The following is a 24156-nucleotide window of genomic DNA, read 5'->3' on the forward strand; positions in this document are numbered from 1 at the left end:
TCTGTTGCAGAACCAAGGTAAGCTGCTATTTTGTAAACTTGCACTACTTGGTGTTCTGCCCTCTCCTGCACATTCGTTGTGTTTTCACTTCCACTGAATTGTGTAGCTGCTACATTGTGGGTTAAACCTCCCACTTTTCAGGTTCAAATCACGGTTAGAGCAAGCACCAACCCATAGCTGGTAATGGCCACAGCTCACAGTTTTGACCATTACCATGCTACTGGCTGAAACTCCTGCATCCTTTTGGTTAGAGCTCCAATACTGAGTTCTAACCTTGTCTCCTTGCATAATTACATTGACGATTGCGTATTTGTGTTTTTAGCGCTTGTTATGGCTTTCCTTACTTTTACATTGTGCAGTTTACCGTCTTTTTGCGTGCTATTATCTACTAACCTTGCTTGCGCAATTTGTTTTCTTCCTTCTCTCTTTCCCATAAGGCTAACCAACTGAACATTAGGTGTTTAGGATTAATAGTGTCTATGGTGCTGCATCAGCTTGTCCACTGCATATGACAGCCTAACCTTGATCCTTACATTTCCTTATTTGAAAACATGTATTTTGATGGAAGTAGTCCCGTTCTTACTGCACTAGGACGGAAAGAGTTGATAAATGCATGACAGCTCTGGTTACATATGTAGTCTGCTACTTCTGTTTTACTACTACCTGTTTATTAGGCTTCTAAATTACCCCTGTTTGAGTATTAAATACACACACATCCATAGCCCAAACTGAAAGCCCTTTTCTTCTTCACCTGTCTGTAATTGTGTTCTGAGTTTTTCCTGCTTCCAAATGTTACTAACGACAAAAAAAAAACGAACACCTAATTTGCCACACACATACGGATACAGGTGTGCTTACTTGATCTCACACTAGGGCTAACACACATTCGAATTACACAATACGATGTAAAAAATTATTCTAATTTTCTGTCCTTGTTTCAACAGGGTATGCTTCAACTTCAACGGAACAGATGGTTCAAGCACGAAACTATTCTCAACATACACTAACCTTGCTGAAAAGCTCCTTCAGGTTGGAGCAAATGAGCTCATGGAAATGCCCACTGAGGTATGCATTTAAAACACTTCGCGCGTCATAAATACGCACCTGAAAATTCACAGAGCATCATATAACATTCCTTTCCTTACAATATTTAATTACATAACGCAGGACAAGGAGTCCTTCTACGAGAAAGTTTGTGTTAAGTTCCGCATAATTGCAACATGTCTCGAGCTATCGCCTACTGCACCGGCTACAAAAGAAATTCAAACCATCAAATGGACTGTGAAAGATGTGATTTCCGAGTAATGCTAACAATCTACCCTCCTTTTTGGATAATAATGTAGCTTGATCACAGTGTCGCCCACCTACAACTTATTTTGCCGTCTACAAAGATCAGTTAAGCTGTTAGTACGCATGTAAATATATGCCCGCAGCCACTACATCAACCGAAACCAAAACAAGTATTTTGCGTCTGCCTTAAGCAGGTTGATTGAATGGCTTTAACCCTTGTACAACAGTACCGGTGTTTCTGTAAATAATGTGCTATGTGTACTAACTTCTACGGTGACATTGTAATCTTGAAGCACAATATAAAAATGCCCCACCTTTACATACACCTTTTACACTGGCAACTAACATTAATGCAACCAACCTTCCTTCAGCACAACCTCTTGAATACCTTATTTGAACAAGTCTGCCAGCAACAAACATTTACATACAACACTTGAAATTCATGAATACGCTAAGCTTAGTTAAACGAACCATGTCTTATTCGAACATTGACGTTCTTCTCCATGCCCACAGGCCTACATACGCACGTACCAACAAATGTCTTCACCCGGATCAACGGCAACTACACAAAGCTCATTCAAGCTCCAACAGTTCGACGTTCAGCAATATCACCAACTATGCCAGCTACTCGCTGTTCAAAAAGACTCCGTCAATTCAGGAACCCAATTCTCCAGTTGACAGGCTCTCAACCCCGCATGCAGCAAGTATCTTGCCTCCAGCAGACAACTGTGGTAAATGTGGAGCAACTAAATTTGCATTTGATACGGCCAATTTCTGCTGCTGTAACGGAGAAATTCAACTTGTTGATAACGTAATTCCTCCACAACTCCTGGGACTTATTCGGGGGTAACGACGAAAATGCTACACACTTCAAAAAATACGCACGGCCTGTATAACAACATGTTTGCTTTCAGCTCTTTAGGCGGTTCTACATCTGCAGAATCAAGAAATGGCATTTACATATTCAAATTACAAGGCCAAATTACCACTTCATTCCAACACTTTTACCCACAGATAATAACCCAAAATACATGCAACTGTACTTTTACGATTCCCTGGAAGAGACGCACTATCGCGCAGGAACCTTCCCAGAGATACGACTTGAACTCATTGAAATTCTGATGGAAGTCATGCAACAGAACCCATACACCAAATTTTTCCGCTCATTACGCGAGCTACGCATATCAGAAAACACAGTATTCAAGATATCCCACAATCCTACACTTGATCAGCGTGTTTACAACGCACCATCCTCAGACGAAGTCGCTGCAGTTTTAGGTTGAAGGCAACAACCAGCAAGACCACAACGGCCCCCATATCTTAGTACACGAAAAGACAGCAACACACATCGAATAATGCATTACTATGGATGTTATGATCCCCTTCAGTACCCATTTCTGCACCCACGCGGTGAATCGGGATGGCACCAAGGACTGCAACCCCACTCGAGCTACAGTCGAAATCAGCACACCGGACGTACATCCCTTACATCAGCTGAACGCGCCTCAGACCCACTACATTTGTTCGACGAAGAAGTTAGAGGTAACATATTAACATGTACGTCTTCCCCTTACTATATGTGGAAACAAAAGCTATGCACTAACTTTTTCCTCCATGCCTCCATCTTTCTACAGTTTCACAAAGGGCCCCATCAAACGGCGCCCGAGACATATCGTGCCGGGAATATTACGCATACAAACTGCAAATTCGTGCAGGTAATTACCTCCTACACGCAGGACGCCTATTCCAACAATACATAGTAGACATGTATGTCAAAATTGAGAACACCAGGCTCGACTTCTTACGCCGGAACCAATCAACAATAAGAGCTGAACTTTACCAGGGCATAATTGACAGCTTGCAAGCGGGTCATGCAACTGCATCTGATATCGGCCATCGTACAATTCTACCTCCTTCTTTTGTGGGTGGCCCCCGTGACGTAAAACGCAGATACCTTAATGCTATGTCACTCGTACAAAAATTTGGCAAACCTGATCTATTCATCACCATGACATGCAATCCAAATTGGTCTGAAATAAAAGACAATCTTCTGCCAGGCGAAAAAAGCGAGGACCGTCCTGACATAACTGCACGAGTCTTTAATGCAAAACTTATGATGTTAAAAAAATGAAATATTTCGAAACCACATATTTGGCTTAGTGGTAGCAAGAGTCGACGTCGTTGAATTCCAAAAAGGGGCCTACCCACACGCACACTTACTCATAATACTACAAAGTTCAAACAAAATCATCTCTCCCGATACATTCGACCAGTACGTAAATGCTGAAATCCCCTCTGATCAGACCCCACATTTACGGCGCAGCAGTTCTACGCCATATGATACATGGTCCATGTGGACCACGACATCCTAACTGTCCATGCATGAAACACAAAAGGCAACACAAGCATATGTAAATTTAGGTATCCAAAAAACTTCGCTGACTTCACAACCATGTGGTGACGATTCTTACCCAGTTTACAAAAGGAGAAACACAGGTGAGAAAATACGAATAAGAGGCGAATGGATAGACAATAGCTCAGTAATCCCTTACAACCCTTACCTCTTAGCTACATTCGACTGTCACATAAATGTAGAAATATGCTCGACCATCACTGCAGTTAAATACTTATACAAATACATCTACAAAGGACATGACTGTGTCAGCTTCAACTTAATCCAAGGTGCCATGCGAACACCTGATGAAATCTCGAGCTACCAAAACGCACGATGGATATCCCCACCAGAAGCTGCTTGGCGAATCTTCGGCTTCCATTTATATGATATATACCCAGCTGTTATTCCACTTCAAGTTCATTTACCGAACATGCAAACTATTAATTTCCGAGAAAGCGAAGACTTGACTAGCATTACGGGCACGAACATAGATCCCGCACAATGTTAACTGAATTCCTATCGAATAACAAGACTTCCCAAAATCAAGCAAAATACTTGTATACAGAATACCCAGAACATTATGTATGGAATTCATCGCTGAAGATATGGACTGTAAGGAAAACCAAAACAACCACCATTGGAAGATTAACTTATGCAAGCCCTTCTGAAGGCGAAAGATATTATTTAAGGGTCTTACTTTCTCATGTACTTGGTCCACAGTCATTCATAGACCTACTAACATTTGATTCCCACACATACAAATCATTTCAAGAAGTTGCACAACAACGCGGCTTACTACAGGCTGACAACTACGCCGAATCATGCATGAATGAAGCTATACAATTCCAGATGCCTAATGCATTACGCCACTTATTCTCGACTTATTAGTATTCTGCGAAACACAAAACTCGCTAGCACTTTGGACAACACACTATAAATCTTTATCAGAAGATTTTTCAAAGCTATTCCCTTCAGACAACGAAAAAGTACTACAACTAACTATTACCCAGATTGAAACTCATTTGGAAGCCATGGGGAAAACCCTAAGATCATATAACTTACACGAAATTTCACCGTCTCCTACTTATACTATACCTAAAGAAATACGTGATGCACTCACATCTCCAGTGCCATCGGAATTTATTGACGCACACACAAAGTTAAACAGCGAACAATTACATGCTTACAAATCCATCATGCGACATGTAACCAACGGCGAATCGGGAGCCTTTTTCATTGACGGTCCCGGTGGAACAGGCAAGACATTCTTATACTGTGCCTTATACGCAACATTACGCTCAATTGGAAAGATCGTATTACCCACAGCTACCTCTGGCATATCGGCCTCTAATATTCCTACAGGTAGAACTGCACATTCTCGATTCAAAATACCAATCGATGAAGACAATTCATCAACATGCAACATATCAAAGCAGAGTAGCCTGGCCCAACTAATACGAGAAACGTCTCTAATCATTTGGGATGAAGCATCAATGGAAAAAAAGGCAAATATAGAATCACTCCACCATCTATTACAAGATATATGTGACAGCGACGGACTATTTGGTGGAAAAGTAGTTGTACTTGGAGGTGATTTCCGTCAAGTCCTACCTGTATTACCAGGAAAAAACCCAGCATGAGGCACTAAATGCTAGCCTGATAAGTTCATATTTGTGGCCCCAGTTACAACAATTTAAGCTTACAACAAACATGCGTGCACAAGAAGATCGAAGCTTCTCAAACTTCTTACTCGAACTAGGCAACGGAAATCTACAACATGATGAACATGCACCTATAAATATACCTCATACCATTATACTGAATAACACAGACACAGATGACGACTTCCAATTCCTAGCGCAAGCAATATTTCCCGAAATGCACTCATCGCCTACAAATGTGCAAATATACAGCGAACGGGCAATACTAACCCCGACATATGACGGAGTCGACCGTATTAACGAAAGTCTAATTCACCAATTTGCTGGCGAGCCTACAACCTACCATAGTTTCGACTCCGTCAACGACGACAACTGCACCACATTTACACCTGAATTTCTCAACACACTATGCCCTGCTGGAATGAGCCCACACAAACTAATTTTAAAAGAAAACTGCCCTGTTATACTACTACGCAATTTAGATCCATCTTCAGGCCTATGCAACGGAACTCGACTAATCTGCAAAAGGTTCTTCAAAAACATCATACACTGCGAAATTAGTACAGGGTATACAAAGGGCACCAGATAATCCTACCAAGAATAACATTACGGCCGCCATCAAACACAAAATACCATTTCAATTTCACATAAAACAATTCCCGATAAAACTATGTTTTGCCATGACAATTAACAAGGCACAAGGCCAAACCCTAGCTAAAGTCATACTATACTTACAACAACCTTGCTTCTCACATGGACAACTATACGTAGCACTTTCAAGAGCACGCAAACAAGATGATGTGAAGATCCTAATAAAGCCATCACATCACCAAAACTCCCAATCATCCACAGTCCATAACATAGTTTCTTTTGAAACACTCAAACGGGCAGGAATCAGATAATAACAACAAACTACGACTGCAGCAAAAATATCCTACTTCACAATACCCAGGTATGTTCACAAGTCCTATTCTATACCCATCTATATTTATATCCATTATACGAGTATGTTGTAACTAATAAGCAAATTGGATACTGCAGGTATTGTAAAACGGCAACAAACAAACACCAACCATCAAGCCATGCACTCTTCACATCTGCACTATCTTCTTACGCATTATACAACTTTGTAGATCTCGAAATGAGACCTATGTAAATACGACTTCCTAACTTTTCATATATAAATTAACCGCACGTTTTCTTTGCCAAAATATGTGTCCAACATATCACCCGCGTGCGAAGCACGCGGGTCCTCCTAGTGTCTTTAAGTAGTTTTAGAGCACTATATATGGTACTCTTTTTTTTTTTAATCTCATTTCTTAAATATTAAGATTTCTTTAGGTTGGAAATTTGTGGTGATAATCTTGGACCTCTTCTACGGATCGTGTCAGATCACTTTCCGAACAAGATAATTCGACCCAATTTACTGTCTAGGTTACACGAAGTTCTTGCAGGGATAATCCGAGAAGACAATCTGGTTTCAGGCAATATGAATACAGTTCAAGAAAGTAGAGAGGAAGTATGTTTTCGTATATCTGTAATTGAGACTGAATCCTCCTTATGTGGAGATAGCATCAGAAGCAGAATCTGACGGTTTTTGGCAGTTTGGTGGTTCCATTCTGTTAATAACAGAATCTGGGTTATGTCAATTTCCGGAAATTACCATTAATCCATTAAAGAATCTGGCATTCCCTCTTCGCCCCGCTGGGGCTTGCGTCGTAGGGGCTCCGCCCCCTTGACCTCTGCTTCGTATTCACGGTTGATAGGAGCTTATTATATGGTGTTAACCAGCGACTATTAGTTTAGGTTTAGTGGTGTTTAGGTGCTTGACGAGTGGTAATTCCGGAATCTAGGTTAGGAGTTCATTTGTAGATTCGCGGAATGCTCATAAGCGTTTTTATGGCTTTTGTATTGGAGATCCCGCTTGTGCTCGTCTTTAGTACATTCGGGATGGAGCTAGATGAAGATTAGCCACGCCTACACCGTTGGAGAAGCTAAGAGGCGAAGCCGAGCTGCCTCGAAGCTTGTGGAGTTGCATATCACTTCAGTTGGGAAGATCTCGACCGAGAAAGAGCAACAGAAACTTAGAAGACATTCAGAGAAGCAAATCTCGATCGAAAGCCAGGAATCTCGACCGAGAAGTGAAGATCTCGATCGAGAATTAGCAATCTCGGTCGAGAAAGTATATCCAGAAGTTTCTGCAGGCAAGATCTCGATCGAGAAGGTGAGATCTCGGTCGAGATGACGGTCCCGGATGATGTTCTTTGCGAGATTTTTATTATTATTTTATAGGATTTCCATATCTTTTAGGATTTGTTTCAGTTATTTTATTCCTTTTAAGTTGAAGACTATATAAGTAGATAGCTTAGGAGGAGATTTAGTGGATGTTTTGGGAGGCTTGCTTGGGAGAGTTCTTCATCGTTCATCATACATTGGTTCGTTTTCTACCTTCATCCATTGTTATTCATGGCTTCTATGGCCATGAGTAACTAAATCCATTGTAGTTCACTTCCAAGTTGAAACCTTTGTTCTTAGATTTGTTGTGAGAATTCAAACTCATATGTTTTGGTTTAATTTGAGGATTGTTTCATAATCTCTTGTGCTTTATATTATTATTGTTTGATCTTGATTTTATCTAGAGTGCACGCTAGGTTTAGTTATTATCATTCATATTGCTAGGACTTGACAATTCTATTTGAAAAGCCTTGACCTTTAGGTAGCGAGCATGATTTGCATAGACTATTTGCGAGTGCTTATTGTGTAGAGATTATGAACTCATGTCGAGTATCGGCTATTTGCCAATGGTATTGCATGAGCCTACTTATCTTTGATCTTTATGCTATTGTGCTTTTGAACCTTGGGATTTCCTTGGTTATTGCTTACAATAAGGGTTTCTAAGACTATTTGGACTAGTTGCTATTTACGAACAAAGAGTAGGACAACTAAATTATACGATATTAACATATGTTAGTAGAATTCGATGATCAACAATCTATCATGAACATTGTGTGGATACAAAGGAAGTGAGCTCATTCTCCCAATCATTGTTACAACAATCTCTTACTACTTTCATTGCTTCAAATACGTTAGTTACAAACAACAACAAAACACCCCTCTGGTTACGTTCTAGTTGCATCATAGAAATAGACTATCACTGACTCTCTTGGGATTCGACCCCTACTTACCACTGTACTAGTGGAATCTGAGTTGGGACTTTACTTTGATCTTGGCGATCACGACAATCGCCTCCGTCAGCGGTTGATAACATTTTAGCTCAACAAGCGTGCACTCCGCACTACCCGAACTCGTTTCCGAGCCAAACGTGAAATCACATCGACCTCTCGTAAAACACATTACTACTAAAATGTATCGATGACACTAAAATCACCAACACCTTATTTACAAATCTAAAATATCTCATTTCATTTCTTTTTTAAGTTTAGAAGAAAAAAAATGGGCTATTTATTTAGGAGCAATATAAGAAGGTACAAATTTAAAAATTAATTTAGAAAATTTTCAAATATAAGGGTCAATTATAAAAGGTCCATTTTCTCTAAGAGATTTGAAATTTGGATATTTTGAATCAATTTTTAAGTTTTATCCTAAATATGAGTTTATGTATAACTAGTTTAACCCACTTGTTATGTACGCGTCTTATCTAATATTTTTTAATATTTAAAATAAAATAATTTATAAATATTTTATAGTTTATTAGTATACATAAATAAATACTGTTAATAGAAATATGTCATATTGAGTCACAATATAATTAAATATCTTTTTCAAAAATAATAAATGATGATTGTTCGTATAACTTTCCTTGTAATTTTGATTCTGTCTATTTTTTAATCATTTCATGTTTTTCTTTATAGGATATATTTATTATCAAATATAAAAGATAATGTTTAGATTTGTTTCCAGTTCAAAATAAAAAAATTGATATTCTAAAAAATAATAATAAAGAAAAAGTAGATGTTTGTCAATTTGGATGTCATGTGGTTATAGTACAAAAATAATAATTTGATACGTACAAAAAACTATTCAGAATTAATGAGAAAATAACATGTCCAAATTAATGAGAGACTAATACATAAATGAGTGTTCATGTTATTTTAGTCTTATATTATATAGATAGATTATAAGCAGTGTAAAGGGTGCTCTTATACTTGTTGTATGTGAAACTTCAAGTAGACATCAAGTTTGTTGGCTCACTACCAAACATTCGTCAAAATACAATTTTATGCTCTGCTCCACCCAAAAGAGTTGTATTCATTTGAATACTGAAATAACTTAGAATTTCCAAAATTTTCTGAATTTGTATATCCAATTGTATCTCAATTAAGAGGGCATTGCAAACAGAAATTTCACCTGGTTCTGAATCTGTATTACCTCTCCCTTTTCCTGAAACTGTACATCACAACAACAGCCACATAATCTCTCAACAGTTTTACAATTAGAATCATATTGGTTCTCAACATCTGCAATCCAATACACTAAATCAAAGTCAATCTAAGAACATGAGTGGACAATGAGGCTGTACTCACATTTGTTATCATAAATCAGATCAGACATGAGCACAAAGAAGCAAAAGACATTCCTAGAGGTAGCTACAAACTCCAAATCACCTTGATACATAGTCTGCTTATAAACAAACATCACAGAAACAGGAGTTCTTTAACTACAAATCTTTCATAAACATTAACAACAATAAAATGCTATACTATGTCAACCCTCCAGCTGAGTAGCATTTTTTTTCTCCTCCGGGTTTGAACTTTCTGCGCTCTATACTACGGCCTTCCTTTCTTCATGCAAGATGGACATTTGTATTGCTTAATACCCTCTGCCTTTGCTGGGGTTATCTTCACACATTTTCCATGGTACCATCTTTCACAAATGTCACATCCTATCCAGAATTCTTCAGGGCTGTAATTTCCTCCACACGTGCCGCAAATGGTGTCACCTTGTTCATCTTCTTCATCCTCAAAACTCTCATCAGTCATTTTAGGGTTGCTTTTTATCATCCCATCACTTGTTCTCTGTGAAGAAAATGAGTCTATTTGAGTAAAGAAGAGTGCCCACTTTAATGGTAAAAAATTATCCATCAAGTTTGAGTAATGGTAAAAAACATGAAATGGTGTAACGAAAATCTGACCTTTGTGCTGCCTCTGGATTTGCTTCCACTATCAACACTAGGCTTGTCTTTCATAGGCTTTCTTTCTGATACAACTTCGAAAACTGTTGGCAAGTCGTTGATCATACTAAATAGGCGCTTCCTGCATTGCCAAATACAACATTGTATCTCAGCGCAAGCATGTATTTAGTGCCAACTATTAGCTATTAGATAAAACTATTTCAAGTAACAGGAGTATATACTAATCCAATCAATCAACCTAAACTGATGTAGAGTGATAAAGGCCAAATAGTCTACCAAAAAAGAAAGGCCAAATAAGGTTTACTATCACATGACACAGTACAGAGTATCGCTATCTATCACATGACAGAAAACATAAGAAAACTACAGGAAAAAAGACAATAATTTTTATACATGTAAATTCATGTCTCATCTGAGTTTCTCATTTACTTCTCTATTTATTCATCCAAAGACTTCTCAAGAACATAATGCTCAAGACTATGAGAAGTAAGGCACCAAGAGAGGAAGCTATTAGGTTGAAGTGAAAAAGATCCAACAGGGAAAAACATTATGCTCCCACAGAAACTTGTAAATTATGACTTGAATCATGTCAAAATGCCTACTTAGGTATGAATTTCGCCATTTTCTGCTGAGAATATGATTGAACATTAGATTCTTCTGGTATCACCCATGTTATTGATGTTTACAAACATAATCATGTTGGCAAAGGATTTATATGTAAATAGAACATCTTGAGAAATTGCATTAGGTATGATTCTATTCGTAACGTCTACAACATCAGATACACAACTGAAGAACAATCAATTACAAGTTATGCAATTAAAATCAAACAAGGGTGACATAACCAGCCACAGATGCATAAGATACTCGCAACAAGATGAAATGTTATGCATTTACACTGCAGCAAGCATGAATTGACAGCATGGGTAAAAAACAGGCAAGATTCCAGACCAATAATGAAAACTGTGACATTAATGTAGAGCAAGTAGCCTTATTTATCAAATGCAGTGGATTCTTAAGACACATGGCGTCAGCAGGTAAGCACGTAGATGAAGGTTTGACAAAGACAGGTTTCACTTTCTCTTTCGACAACATTAGGTTAATGCTATTCTCTTTACAAAAAATAAATAAAACAAAATACTGTTCTAAGATTCATGCTAGTCTTTGTGGCCTAGAACCATGTTTTGGATACACAGACACAGTGAAGAGTTGGAAAAAAGGGTAAGTGGACAAGCAGAGTCAATTCAGAAAAGTCTATAGTCCATCCAATATCCATAACTACCTGATGACTTCAACGCAGAAACAACAAGAACAAATTACCTTTCATTGCGGTTAAAACGTGCACCAAAATAGAACGCCACAGAAAGCAGCCAGCAGTCGCTGTGGACAGCAACCAGTGAAAGCCAATCTCTTCTGTTCATTCCATCTCTTGCGAAATTGATCCCAAGAGCCGGTTCTGGAAGCTCAGGAGGAACTTCCTCAGCTGGAAGGTTGACTTCCCATGACTCGTTCGAATGTCCATAAAGACACAGATTTTCCTTCTCTAAAATCCAGGCAGAAAACATAAACAAGTAAGTTGTGAATTGCTCTCCTTACTACTTCAATTTAAGGTAAAAAGATCCGTTTAAAACTGGAATGCGAAACTAAATTGGTAAATTAGACAATTGAAAAATCTACATTTTGAATGAAGAGAAAAAAGGAAATTAATTTGGAAGAAAAATAAATAATTTGCAGAATGCAAGCCGCATGACATGAAACGATCTGGCAAATCGCCTGAGCAGAAAAATCCAAAGCTAAATTTCTCACTTAAAATAACAAAGACGTTAACTTTAATAGGTCAGAATCGGATCAAAATTTCGTCGCATCGTCCCAAGCTGACTCCAGAACTTTCAAATCAAGCGAGATCTCAAATCTGAAAAGTAGAGGCTTTACCCGGATCACAGAGCCCGTAAAAATCGTCCACATCTGCGAAGTAAGAAGACAGAAAACCCAGATTGAGACCGAAAAAATCGAGAAATTGAGTAAACGGAGATGAAATTGAAGAGGTCTACAAAAAAGAGAGCTGACCGAGAGTGAGCGCACGAACAATTCCGACGCGGCGGGCGCTGAAATCCTTGAAGATCTCTTCGACAGTTCGCGGATTCGAGGAGGCCCCTGACATTTCTCCTGGTATTTTTAGAGGTTAGATTTGATAGTGAAATTATTAATTTTAGCTAGAGGAATCCAAAAATGATGAAGGAAAAAAAGAATGTGAAGGGATTTGATAGGATGGGCATGAAATCGGAAGAGAAAGAGAGAGAGAGGGAATGAGAGAGAAGATCGATCGTGAAGCTTTAAAAGCGAAATTGCTGGAGGTTGAGGGTCGGGTCGGGAGTCGGGACCATCATGTGGGGATGACGTGACTACCACGGACCGGACTTAGAGAGTGAGTGAGGCCTGTAAGTAAGGACATTGTACGCTGAAACGGCGCCGTTTTAGGTTGGGTGTTTGGTGAAAAGCTTTACACTTTATCTCACCCCGCTGTACTTTAAAAGTATTTTTCAAGTAACTTTTTTATTATAATAAATTTTTTTAAAATAAGAAATTTTAAAATATTAATTTTGTATTTACGCAGAAACTAGTTTATTATCTGTTCCATGCACGGAATAATATTATTAAATTTATATTATTTTTTATAAATATTTAATTTTATTTATTAATTTTTCTATATTATTATTTAATATAAGATATTGATAAGAAGAGTAATAATTACTCTTATTTATATTATTATTTTATAATTATTTATATTTTTTATAAAAGAATTATTTTTTAAAATTATATATATCATGAGCTCACCGAAATCCAGTTCACCAATGTAATTTCCACGAAATATGAATCTATGGAGAGCGATTGCCTAAATTCGACATAGATCGGATTTTGACCGTTTAGATTTCGAATAGATTCTTAATCTCACTAATGACAATCCTTTAAAAACTATATCTATGTAGTTAAACTACTTGTTATTTTGTTATAAATTTACATAAAAATATATATATACTAATAAAATTACTTTATTTGATATAAGTTTTTTTTGTAAAAATAAAATCACAATAATGGATTCAATGTAATATAACATAAATAAAGTAAAAAAATAATATATCCAATTGTAACTTTAATAAATAGGTGATGGAAAAAATTAAAAAAATTAATAAAGAGGGGAGAGAATAGTGTGACAAATAGGGGATTGACACGTAAACAGTGGTAAGACCAAAACTCTGAAAAAGACTTGAAATAATTTTGCTTTAATATATAGTATAGATGGATAGAAAAACAATTAGTGATAATAAAAAGTGTTAAGAAAGTACAACTATCGAATGAATTATTGATGAATGGTCTAGATTAATTTTCTTAGAGTTATAAAAAGAAATATAAATATATGTTAATTTTTGGTTAACCATGAATTTATATGGATATTATCTAACACATTATATATATATATATTATTATCAATTAAGATTTTTCTCTGGAGTATTAATAATAAGAGTTCCTAATTTTGTTCGTCTCCTACTTTGTTGTTAGCATATTATTCCAATATTACCATTAACAATTTATCTCTCCATTTTGAATTTCATCCCTCCACACTTATGTCGCAATTAAAGTGATAGCTTTTTCCATTATTCATCTCCTCTCCTTCTAATTCATCATTATTCGTCTTTTACTCATTCTAACTCATTGTACTTTGTTTTTTCCTTCATTGTCGTGGGATCGAATAAATCTGCTCAAGTAGTTATATGAAGTTACTGAACTTAAATACAGAATTGAGATTAGCTACAATAAAGTACAAGTAATATGAATTAAATACGCTTAGCTCTTGCACAAGAATTACTGAAGATGAGAACCCTAGATCTTTAGAAGATCCGTGATGAAACTCATCACTAGCTTGTATTAGAAAAAGATCGACTACACACTCAAGCTTGAGACAAACACTCTTAAGCTACACCTAGCATCTCTCTAGTGTTTTCTCCAAGTTTCTTTCACGTGTAACACTCTCTCAAATTCATGTTATCTCTCAGCTCATACAAGTAACTCTCTCTCAAACTCTCTAAGTGTCTTAGGCTATAACTGTGATTGAAGTGGTTTAAGCTTGTTCAGTTTGTTCATTCAGCTCGTACCTAACAAACACCTAATGCACGCTATTTATAAAAATCTAACTAACTTCACTTTAAGCTAGATCTTCTATACTTGCGATGCACAAAAGAACTCCACCTCAGCAATCCACGTGATCAATCTCTAACAGAATTGCATCCATGTCCAGCATTGCTTTATGTTTCTTTAGCTTGATGATCCCGCTTCCACGTTGGCAATCCGCGTGGTTCTCTTGAATTTGTCCAGCTCAACAATCCCTGATTCGCTCTCCATTGGAAAATGCTTCTCGCAACCCCGTTGCACTCCATTTCTCCAATTCTCGCTTCCATCCTTTCTTTTCATGGACCAAATCTTCTAAGCTCGCTTCTAAGGTTTCACCCGTGTAGCGCTGGATCAATTACTTGCATTTCTCTTCTTCTCTTTACTTGAAGTTCGCTCCTCCACTTAAAGCGCAACCCCACTGGCTTAAAGCTAGACCTTCTCGCTTCTTATTTCTTCACTACCAACCTTATTCAGTCTTGGCGAGATTTATCTTTCCCCGCTAGACTCAAAGCTAGACCCTGGATGGTCTAAGCTAGTCATCTTGTGTTAAAGTTCAATCCTAAACTCCTCGAGCATGATGATTAGATTAAAACACACAAAGAACATCAAACACTTGAGTTTGTTATCATCAAAACAAGCGGAAAGGTTTAGCTAGCTCATTCCAACTCTAGCTCAAACTAACAATTTCCCCTTTTTGATGATGACAAACCCATACACGGGTAAACACATTTAAAAATGTCAGACATACTTAGTTAAGCTCAATAACCTATCAAGCTCGTTCAAAATATTCAGTTAAGCATATAAGCGATATACTTACACTTCAACAACTCTTACCAGTTTACCTCTTGGCCCCCTTAAACCAAGACAGTTCTCATTCCATCTCAACTTCAACAAATGAAGTATGCAACATGTTCACTTCCCCCTTTTGACATCATCGAAAAATTCACACTTAATTCTACCAAGGAACAATTGTAAGAAGCACAGTCAAGCTCAACCAACAAACAGGCATAAAACGCAATAGGACCAGTTAAGCTAGACAGTAACCAAAAAGCAAGCAAGACACTCTAATCATCAAAAACATATTTATATATAAAATCATCCTTACACCTTTTATAGTTGATACCCTAGCAATTCTACCAAATACTCGCACAATAAAATCAGAAAGCACATAAGACCATCAACTCAAATCACCTTCTTCTTTCACCAGCTTTTACCATATGTGTTCAATTGGTTGTGCATGTCTTCGCTGTCATCATGCTCGTGGATTATGATTTCCCACATTAGCTTGATATTGGTCTCTAGCTCGCGCTCTCGAAGCAAGACAAAATTGGATCTATATGATATCTCCTTTACTATAATGATTTCAGCTGTCTCTAAATTACTGTGAACACCACCTTGCAAGATAGCACTAAATATAGTTGTGCTTGTCTCTGAGGCCATCTGAGATGCTTTTCCCACCATATGTTTGCACACATAAGGCGCTTAGTTACTTATAATGGTAAGAAGTAAGCTCACGCTTGAGATGTGATGCAATGAAAAGTGCTCATCATGAATATTAAAGTGCAAGTAAGGTGAATAGATGCACATTTTAACGAGAGACATATACACTCACACTCAAGATATATCATGTAAAAAGCATGTACATATACTAGGTAATATGCCTTTGACACCAAAATGAATACTTCTATTATGGAGCTAATATAAAGGGACATAAAAAGCGTTACAGTAAGGTCAGCTTAGGACACCGTAGGAGTGGATCATGTCTATGGGCTTGGAATATGGATAGAATGCGATCACCACTCTCTATTTGGGGAGAAAGAAGAGCATGCAATGGATGTCGAAGAGAGTAGCATGCTTAACTTCAATATATAAGTATAGCTAAGTCGGCCTTTTAATAGATAATCCATGTAAGCAAGCAAAGCAAGAAGTACAACTTAAGCTAGAGTCCTCAAGTAGATAAAGTATGCTAGATCATAGTCAATATAAGAGAAAGCTTACAACGCATGAAGAGATGGTCTAATTAAGATAAATAAGACCGAGATTTAGCTTAAGGTGCACATAGATAGCCTGTAGAATGCCTTAGCATAATATATATACCATGTAGCTTTACTTTATGCACAAGAAATACACAGCGAGATAGAATAAGTCTCGCTTCATCGCTCTGAGGTTATGCTTGAGCTAGATATAGTCCCGTTTTTTACAGATAAGGCTTGCTTGAATGAAAAGACACTTAGCTCAACTCATATGTACATCTCTGGATGATTAGAGTGAAAGAGATGCATATAATCACTTCAGCACGTTTGATTTAGACATTCTTCTTGACTCCGAAGGAGATGATTCCCTTTCCTTAGCTTGAAATGAGAGTAGAAAAGATGGATCACCCATCATGAGTAACCACTTACAATGTAGCTCCTACTCTTCATTTCAACCTGCGGTAGAAAAATCAAGCTTTGGGTACTCAACGAAGCGTTGAATTCGTAGGGTCGTTAACACTAGCTATTCTTGATCTGGAAGGTAGAACTTTCATTTTTACAACTCGAGGAATAGGTTCATAATAGCTAGAATCATTCAATAAAGCACTAGATGAGGTTTTTCCCTCGAAGGCATACCTTGTGATGCTTTTGTTTGTGCATTCTTGGCTTTTGATGACCTAGTATGCACAAATTTGGTCTTAGACGACATGCTCTGGTCAAGCTTGCCATTGATTTTACCTTGTTTCTTGTCACCAAAAGATACACTTCCTCCATCTTTAGCTTGAAATGAGAGTATAAGAGAAGGATTACATGTCATATGACATGAGCAACCACTGTCAATGTACCACCTACTCTTCATAATGCCCTCAGTGTTGACCTCTGTTCTTGGATCGTTAGCTTCCATTAAGCACATCGAGCTGGAGCTTGATATTGAACTTGAGCTTGAGACACCTTTGGCTTTAGTACAAAATTTAGCCAGATGTCCCTCATCCTTGCATATGAAGCACACAATGTCCTGCTGCTTGGCTTCTTCCTTTTTGAAATTGCTTTGCTCTTTGAAGAATTTCATAAGCAACTTGATCATCGTGGCAACTTCCATATCTTCTATGATTCAAACTATGAGAGAGTATGAATCTATGCAAGAGCGCCTGCTCTCATATTAACTAGCTTCTGTGTTTAGTTAGTTCATTTATATAGGACGAGACATGAGTTTTTTAGCCTTGTGTGTATTTAGGTCCAATGAATCCAACCTACGTGCACGACTAAGGCAGAGATGGCTAGTACACCATTATATTTATTATACTAATATATTACAGTCTCTAATGTCTATCTAACTAAGTTGTTATGGACTTGTTTTCACTTTACACTAAATCCAGATTCCTCTACACTACAAATTTCTATATGTTGTTCTTGATATATCTAAAATATAATAAGTTACCTTGTAGGTATTGACATATAGATTATATTATGGAAATATATGGAAAATTTGGTACAATAAATAATCTTAAACCTCTATTTATAATAAAATTCGTTCATTTTTAATACTAAAATATTTAATAGACAAGAAGCAGTAAGTGAGGAGCAATATATGGTAAAAGAAGAGTGCGTAAAAAACATGTAAAATTAGACTCAAAGTTGTCCCTAATATATCTTATATAGAACAAAAGATAAGCATATGTTCTAATAAGTTTGTAACTAACAAACGATAACTATATAAATACATATTTTGAAAAAACTATTCTTAATATTTGATCTATCCTAATCATTACGGTCCAAACTGATTTTTTTTAGTCTAGATTAATTTATGCTCTTATGCTTAGTTTGATAAATATCATTATAATATTATTTTTAGTTATAATAGAAGTGCTTGTAAAGCTTTAAAAAGTGTATGGAACTTTTCACACAATATATTCTAGAAGATTTAATTACTTTAAAATTATTTGATCTAATTCCCTTTAAAAATTCAATGGGTATTTATTATTTTGCTACAACCCACACAAGTTCTTTGACCTAATCTAATCTAATCTAATCTAATCTAATATCTAATATAATATAAAAGTTGAGTTGGGGGTCCATTTATTACCTCCAATTCAACTTTCAAATTCCTAATCTACCCGTTATAATAAGAATGATACGTTCTAACATTATCGTTTATGACCCTTATTTTAATCCCATATTACCTTTAATTTTCTAAGATTGATGACACCATTAAAATTACCCTTTATACCATATTTTAATTCAACATTTATTCCAAACCCCTCTTTACATTCATGGGTGGAGGTTACGTCAAACTCTTCGTTTCCATTCTTTTTGATATCAGTTACAAGATGTTGAGGATATATATGTGGTATTTCTCGGGATAGATCATATTGCGTTCCATAGCAAGCATCATTATCCAATGGTATTCACTGGTAGAAAGATCCACCCACCTCTCCACCGCGCCCAAACCAGTACCATTGATGGGATAATCAACTATCTGTCCAGATCTCGCTCATCTCTGCCATTTGATTCGTGAGTGCTCCACCCCAAATTCACATTCTCGTCGCCTAATCCTATGTGGTTGAATTTCTTTAAATCGGGTCCAAATAACGACACATTTCTCTATCGCTGAAACATGGGTTTCAATTCGGTCTCCGATCTATGACTCTTCAGGTAAATTTATATACTTTGTGCTTCTTGCTTCAATTTTAATCCTTGATTTTTATGGTATCATTGTAGAGGAAACTCCCTTCTGAACCGGAGATAGTTATGACAAATATTTTTAAATAAGAGGCGAAGGTATGAGAAGGGTGAAAGGGAGGTGTGGAAGGGGCTCCAGATCTTCGAGGAGGGTTTGGGCATTAGGAGACCAAGCTACTATCGCGGGGGCTGCCATGAAATATCATCCAGATCCAATTTGAGAAGACGATGATGACTCCCTCTTCAAAATTGATTTTCTTTTAAATAATAAAATCCGGATACGGTGTTGTTTAGGTTAATTAAAAAGTGTGTTCTTTATAACTTTTAAAAGGAAAAACAGAAAAACAACCTTTTTCTTTTCTAGAATGAAATGTTATTGTGCACTTTGGTGTGTTAATTTATTTTTACTTTATATTAAATGTTATTTGATTTTCTTCTTCTTTTCTCATTATTCATATCTTTATTTTATGTTATTCGTACTAATTTGAAGTTCTTGAGGTTAATTATCTCACTTTTCAATTTAACATAGTTATCAGATTTGTGTCTTTTGGATTTATTTCAGATTGAAGACATGTTTCTTGTAATAATGGATTAGATATTTAGGTAATTATATACATCTAATATACTATAAAAGTTGAGTTGGGGGTCAATTTATTACCTCCAATTCAACTTCAAAATTCCTAATCTACCCCTTACAATAAGACTTATATCTTCTAACGTTATCTTTTATGCCCCTCATGACCATAAGAAATTACATTGAATCTTGTAAGATAAGTCGAAAAAATAAACACGGATCCTGCAACGTCTTCAATGGTAAGAACGCTTCGTCCTCTCCCTCACCACCCATTAATGCCTTTTAACTCCCTCTATTCAACTGTAACGCATTTGACCTGAGATTTATGCTCAATAAGTACACATTATAATGTTCAGTCGTTATTTCTATTTCCTTTCCCAAAATCTGTCCAGTATTCCAACCCTAACATATCTTCTTCTCTTGGTTTTCATCCTCCAAACGATGTCAATGGACAAAGGAAAGGCTCCACTTGGCCAAAATATGTATGTGGGTCTCGACGCACTGCGTGTGGTCACCAAGCCACGAATCAAGGTGATGGTGTGTAGAAAATGGGATGTGATGAATGCACAAGGCAAATATCGTAGCATGGAGTTCATTATGTCCGATGAACAAGTATTGAATCGATTTTAGGGTTCATAAAGTGTTTTGTGATTAATAATTAATCCATCTTAACCTGATGCCATTTAGATTGTATGACAATTATAGTTTAGGTTTATTAAATCATATAGTTTAGCCTCTGACATCATATTTGTTGTATTGAATCTGAAATTCATGTGAAAGGACTTCAACAAGGCCACCAAATTATGTAATTTGTCAAAAGAAGTAAAATGTTATTGTTGATAAGGGTCTACAAAGTCTAATTTACTTTCTTTCTCAACACCAATGTTAACCTTTCCTGATATAATTTACATTTTTCAGTTTCATTACATTGGTGTACTTGATTTGTATTGATTTTTCATTACTAATGTCAAATTTTCCTGATATAATTGATAAACTGATTGTTCTCCCTGAATTATGGTTGTTCTTTCTCCTTACACTATCAACCAGAGACTAAAGTTTTGAGAAGTTAATTCTGGTACCTCAAAATCCCTCTATTATCTCTATGAAATTTCAATCTTGAACCAAAATACTATTGATTGAATCACATCTAAAAAACTATCCATAGTTCAAGAAAGATTACTCAGATATCTCTAATTACTTTAAATAACCAACACCATGATTGAAAATTTCATATGAACAAAAAAAACTATAGTAGGAATAAGTGACTTCTTATTGTTCTCTATTACTATGGAGTTATTACTTCTGAAATAATAATGTAACTTGTTTTCGCCTATCAATTGATATTTATAACAACTTCCCATTTTATCCTCGCCCTAAACTCACTTAATGTCCACGACTTTTAAATTAACTAACGTATAAGGCTTTTGGTATTTTCCCTCATCAATGGCTAGAGCTTTGCATAATCCAATGTTCTAAATTGCAATTACACCTCACCTTTTGCATTCTAAATGGTCGTTACACATCATGCTTTACAATTCTTCCGTCCTTCTGAATTCAACCCGTTCTTCAAAACCCAACTTGGTTTTATTTAAAATTTCCAATTTACCATTTAATTATTCTCGAAATAAATGTGAAAAAACTAAAAACTCTCAAATAACGACAATTAGTTAGGTAAGATAAATAGTCAAATAAAAATTCCCATCCTTTATTACTATTAATCATCAGCATCTAATCTAATCTAGGATTTATTCGCCAAAAGCGATTATAATAGCGTTTTTAATTACAAGTCCATTTTTACAATAATGATGTTTGGTACAATAAAATTATAATAATATTATAAAGATTTTAATTTTACAAAATTGACACGTTTCAAATATTTAAAAAAGACTTATTTGAAATGAGTCTATTACTAAGGAGCTCTTACCAAACAAATCCCTAACCTAATAGAATTCATTTTAATAGTTAATGTACTCTAAGTCAATTTTTTGAAATTTTCTTTTCCTCTAAAAACTCTATTAATCAGTTTTCCTTTCAATTAGTCTTAATGTAAAAATATTATTATTTTTTATTAAAATATTCATTATATGTTTGATTTGGTTGTAGTGCAACTTGTAATCTTGTTTGATTTGGTTATGATATTATAATTTCTATATTGTTGTAGGTCAGATATAGAAGAATGAGGTAAAACAAGTTTTCTTTGTATTGAATAAATGATATTCCATGATTTAGGAGGGAGATTTATAATATTAAAATCATGACTCTTTTTCATTTAGTCACTCGATTTGAGAATATAATGTAAAATATTTCTCACTTCTTTCAATTTTAGAGCAGATAATATAAATTTTATTCACTTCATACATAATATAAACCAACAAACCAAAGCCCGTGCGAAGCACGAGCATATACAACCTAGTATACTATAAAAGTTGAGTTGGAGATCATTAATTGCCTTCAAATCAACCACCACATTTTCGATTTTATCCTCACTCTCTCACAAGTTAATTACCACAATCACCCTAATAAGTTAATTATCTTTTTTTTGGCCAAAATATTTCATTGTACCAATAAATCTCTTATTAAATTATCCATCTTCTTTAAACTCCTTACTCTTGTAAATATAAATTTCACATAATTTGTCATATGTTCTAAATCTATCTACTATTAATTTTATTACAATACTTATAAAATAAATTTTATAAACAATTAAACATCTCTAAAAATATATCTCTAATATATAAAATGTATATACAAAATCTCTCTCTAATCTCGATTTTCATATTATCTTTTTCCATTTTTCTCTTCACATTCAAAGTTGTATGAGATAAAATCAATAAATGTCTCCATTATTTTTGTTTGATTGTTTCTAATAATAATAATAATAATAATAATAATAATATATCTTTCTATAATAATCATAATATAATAATAATTATAAACTTGAATTTTTGATGCATTTATTGTACAAAAACATGAATAAACAAATCCTAAGAAAACACATAAAAAAACTTCCCCAAATCCTATAAAAATTAAATAACAAAGACTTCCTTGTAACGACCATTGGTTTAATTCCCGTGCTTTAATTAACTAGCAAATTCATATACATGCATTTATTTATGCATGTAACTCTTTAAAAAATAAACATTTCACTACCCTTACACGCTTAATTCTTAACATTTATGGTTACAACCCTTTCACTAAGTTCGGTATCGGAAATTTAATGCAATAACTCCTTAATTTGTCACCCCTATAAAACCCAAACAGAGAAATCATAATATTAGACTTGGCATCTTTGGCTTCTCCGGCATCTCCTGCTACCCCAAGCTTTATCAATGACGAGGTTAGTGTTCTTTAAACACCGATTGATTATCTTTATGCAATCACTATTGATTGTTATTATCTCCTTAAAAATTCGGGACAAAGCATTCTTCTTCTAGTTGTAGACAAAGCAAGGCCAAAATGACATCGATAACTCATCAACATTTAAACAGTTCTTTTTCCTGGCATAGAAGAATCATTACATCCTTTACTTGACCTTCTTTTCTCGATTTGACAAGCTCCTATTTGGAACTCTCTCTCCCACGCTCTCTTTTGTCTTAAATATCATTTCAAATATGCATTTGATGTTTTAACCAAGTGATCCCTCTCTAAAAATCTTCTAAAAAATCGCTTTTTAGTTCCTATTGAATTTGTTGTGGATTCAATAATTTTATAACTATGAATCTATATGTTGGAAATAAACTATGGTGAGAAAATATCTACTGTTTTGAATTGAGTACAAACTTGTTGGACTTTCCTGTGAATTTGGTTTTGCAATTACAATGGAGAACTTTGAAATTAGTCATGTTGCATATCATTAATGGATTGCTAATTGCTATTGACTATTATATTGATAAGTCCACCATCCTAACACATATTAGTCTTTACTTTAACGTAATTATTCAACTGTCTTTGTAACCGTCATTGTTTATGTATACAATCATGTAATCTTATGTGATATTTCTAACTAAATATTATACCTTTCTTCTATAATTAAGTTACATTTCCTTCTCATGCATCTAACAAACATCCAATTCATTTTTATGGTATTCTACATCACAATCCTAATACTTATAAAATTGAGTTTTTTGAATCATTTATTTCCTTCAATCTGAACTTGGTTTTCTCAATTTAGTGTAATATCTGACCTCTAAAATTTAACTATTAATTTATTAAAAACAATTAGAATGGTTAGTTTTAAATACAATTGAAATAGTTCTTCAACCGTG

The 24156-nt window shown here is 35.4% G+C and overlaps 1 protein-coding gene and 1 pseudogene across 1 annotated transcript; one reads left to right on the forward strand and one right to left on the reverse strand.

Annotated features, from left to right (window-relative positions):
• Positions 1-4290: 4290 nt before the first annotated feature.
• LOC141250227 (uncharacterized) lies at positions 4291-5935 on the forward strand (annotated as a pseudogene).
• A 4198-nt stretch (positions 5936-10133) lies between these two features.
• LOC141250228 (uncharacterized) lies at positions 10134-12659 on the reverse strand. Its single transcript, XM_073669894.1, has 5 exons — positions 12566-12659; positions 12431-12463; positions 11819-12041; positions 10499-10619; positions 10134-10382 (listed from the first exon to the last, which is right to left on the reverse strand). Exons 1-5 carry the CDS (start codon positions 12657-12659, stop codon positions 10134-10136), a joined length of 720 nt encoding a protein of 239 aa, XP_073525995.1.
• Positions 12660-24156: the final 11497 nt, after the last annotated feature.

Source organism: Phyllobates terribilis, unplaced genomic scaffold (assembly GCF_046119375.1).
Source record: "Phyllobates terribilis strain yellow unplaced genomic scaffold, ASM4611937v1 Scaffold_5473__1_contigs__length_51474, whole genome shotgun sequence".
NCBI lineage: Eukaryota > Metazoa > Chordata > Amphibia > Anura > Dendrobatidae > Phyllobates > Phyllobates terribilis.

Bases quoted from the DNA above. Each gene is read 5' to 3' on its own strand.
- LOC141250228 (XM_073669894.1), bottom strand. From the start codon at position 12,659: ATGTCAGGGGCCTCCTCGAATCCGCGAACTGTCGAAGAGATCTTCAAG. The intron at 10,620-11,818 runs GTAATTTGTTCT...TTGGCAATGCAG, and splicing joins CGTTTTAACCGCAATGAAAG to GAAGCGCCTATTTAGTATGA. The intron at 10,383-10,498 runs GTCAGATTTTCG...TTTTCTTCACAG, and splicing joins AATCCAGAGGCAGCACAAAG to AGAACAAGTGATGGGATGAT.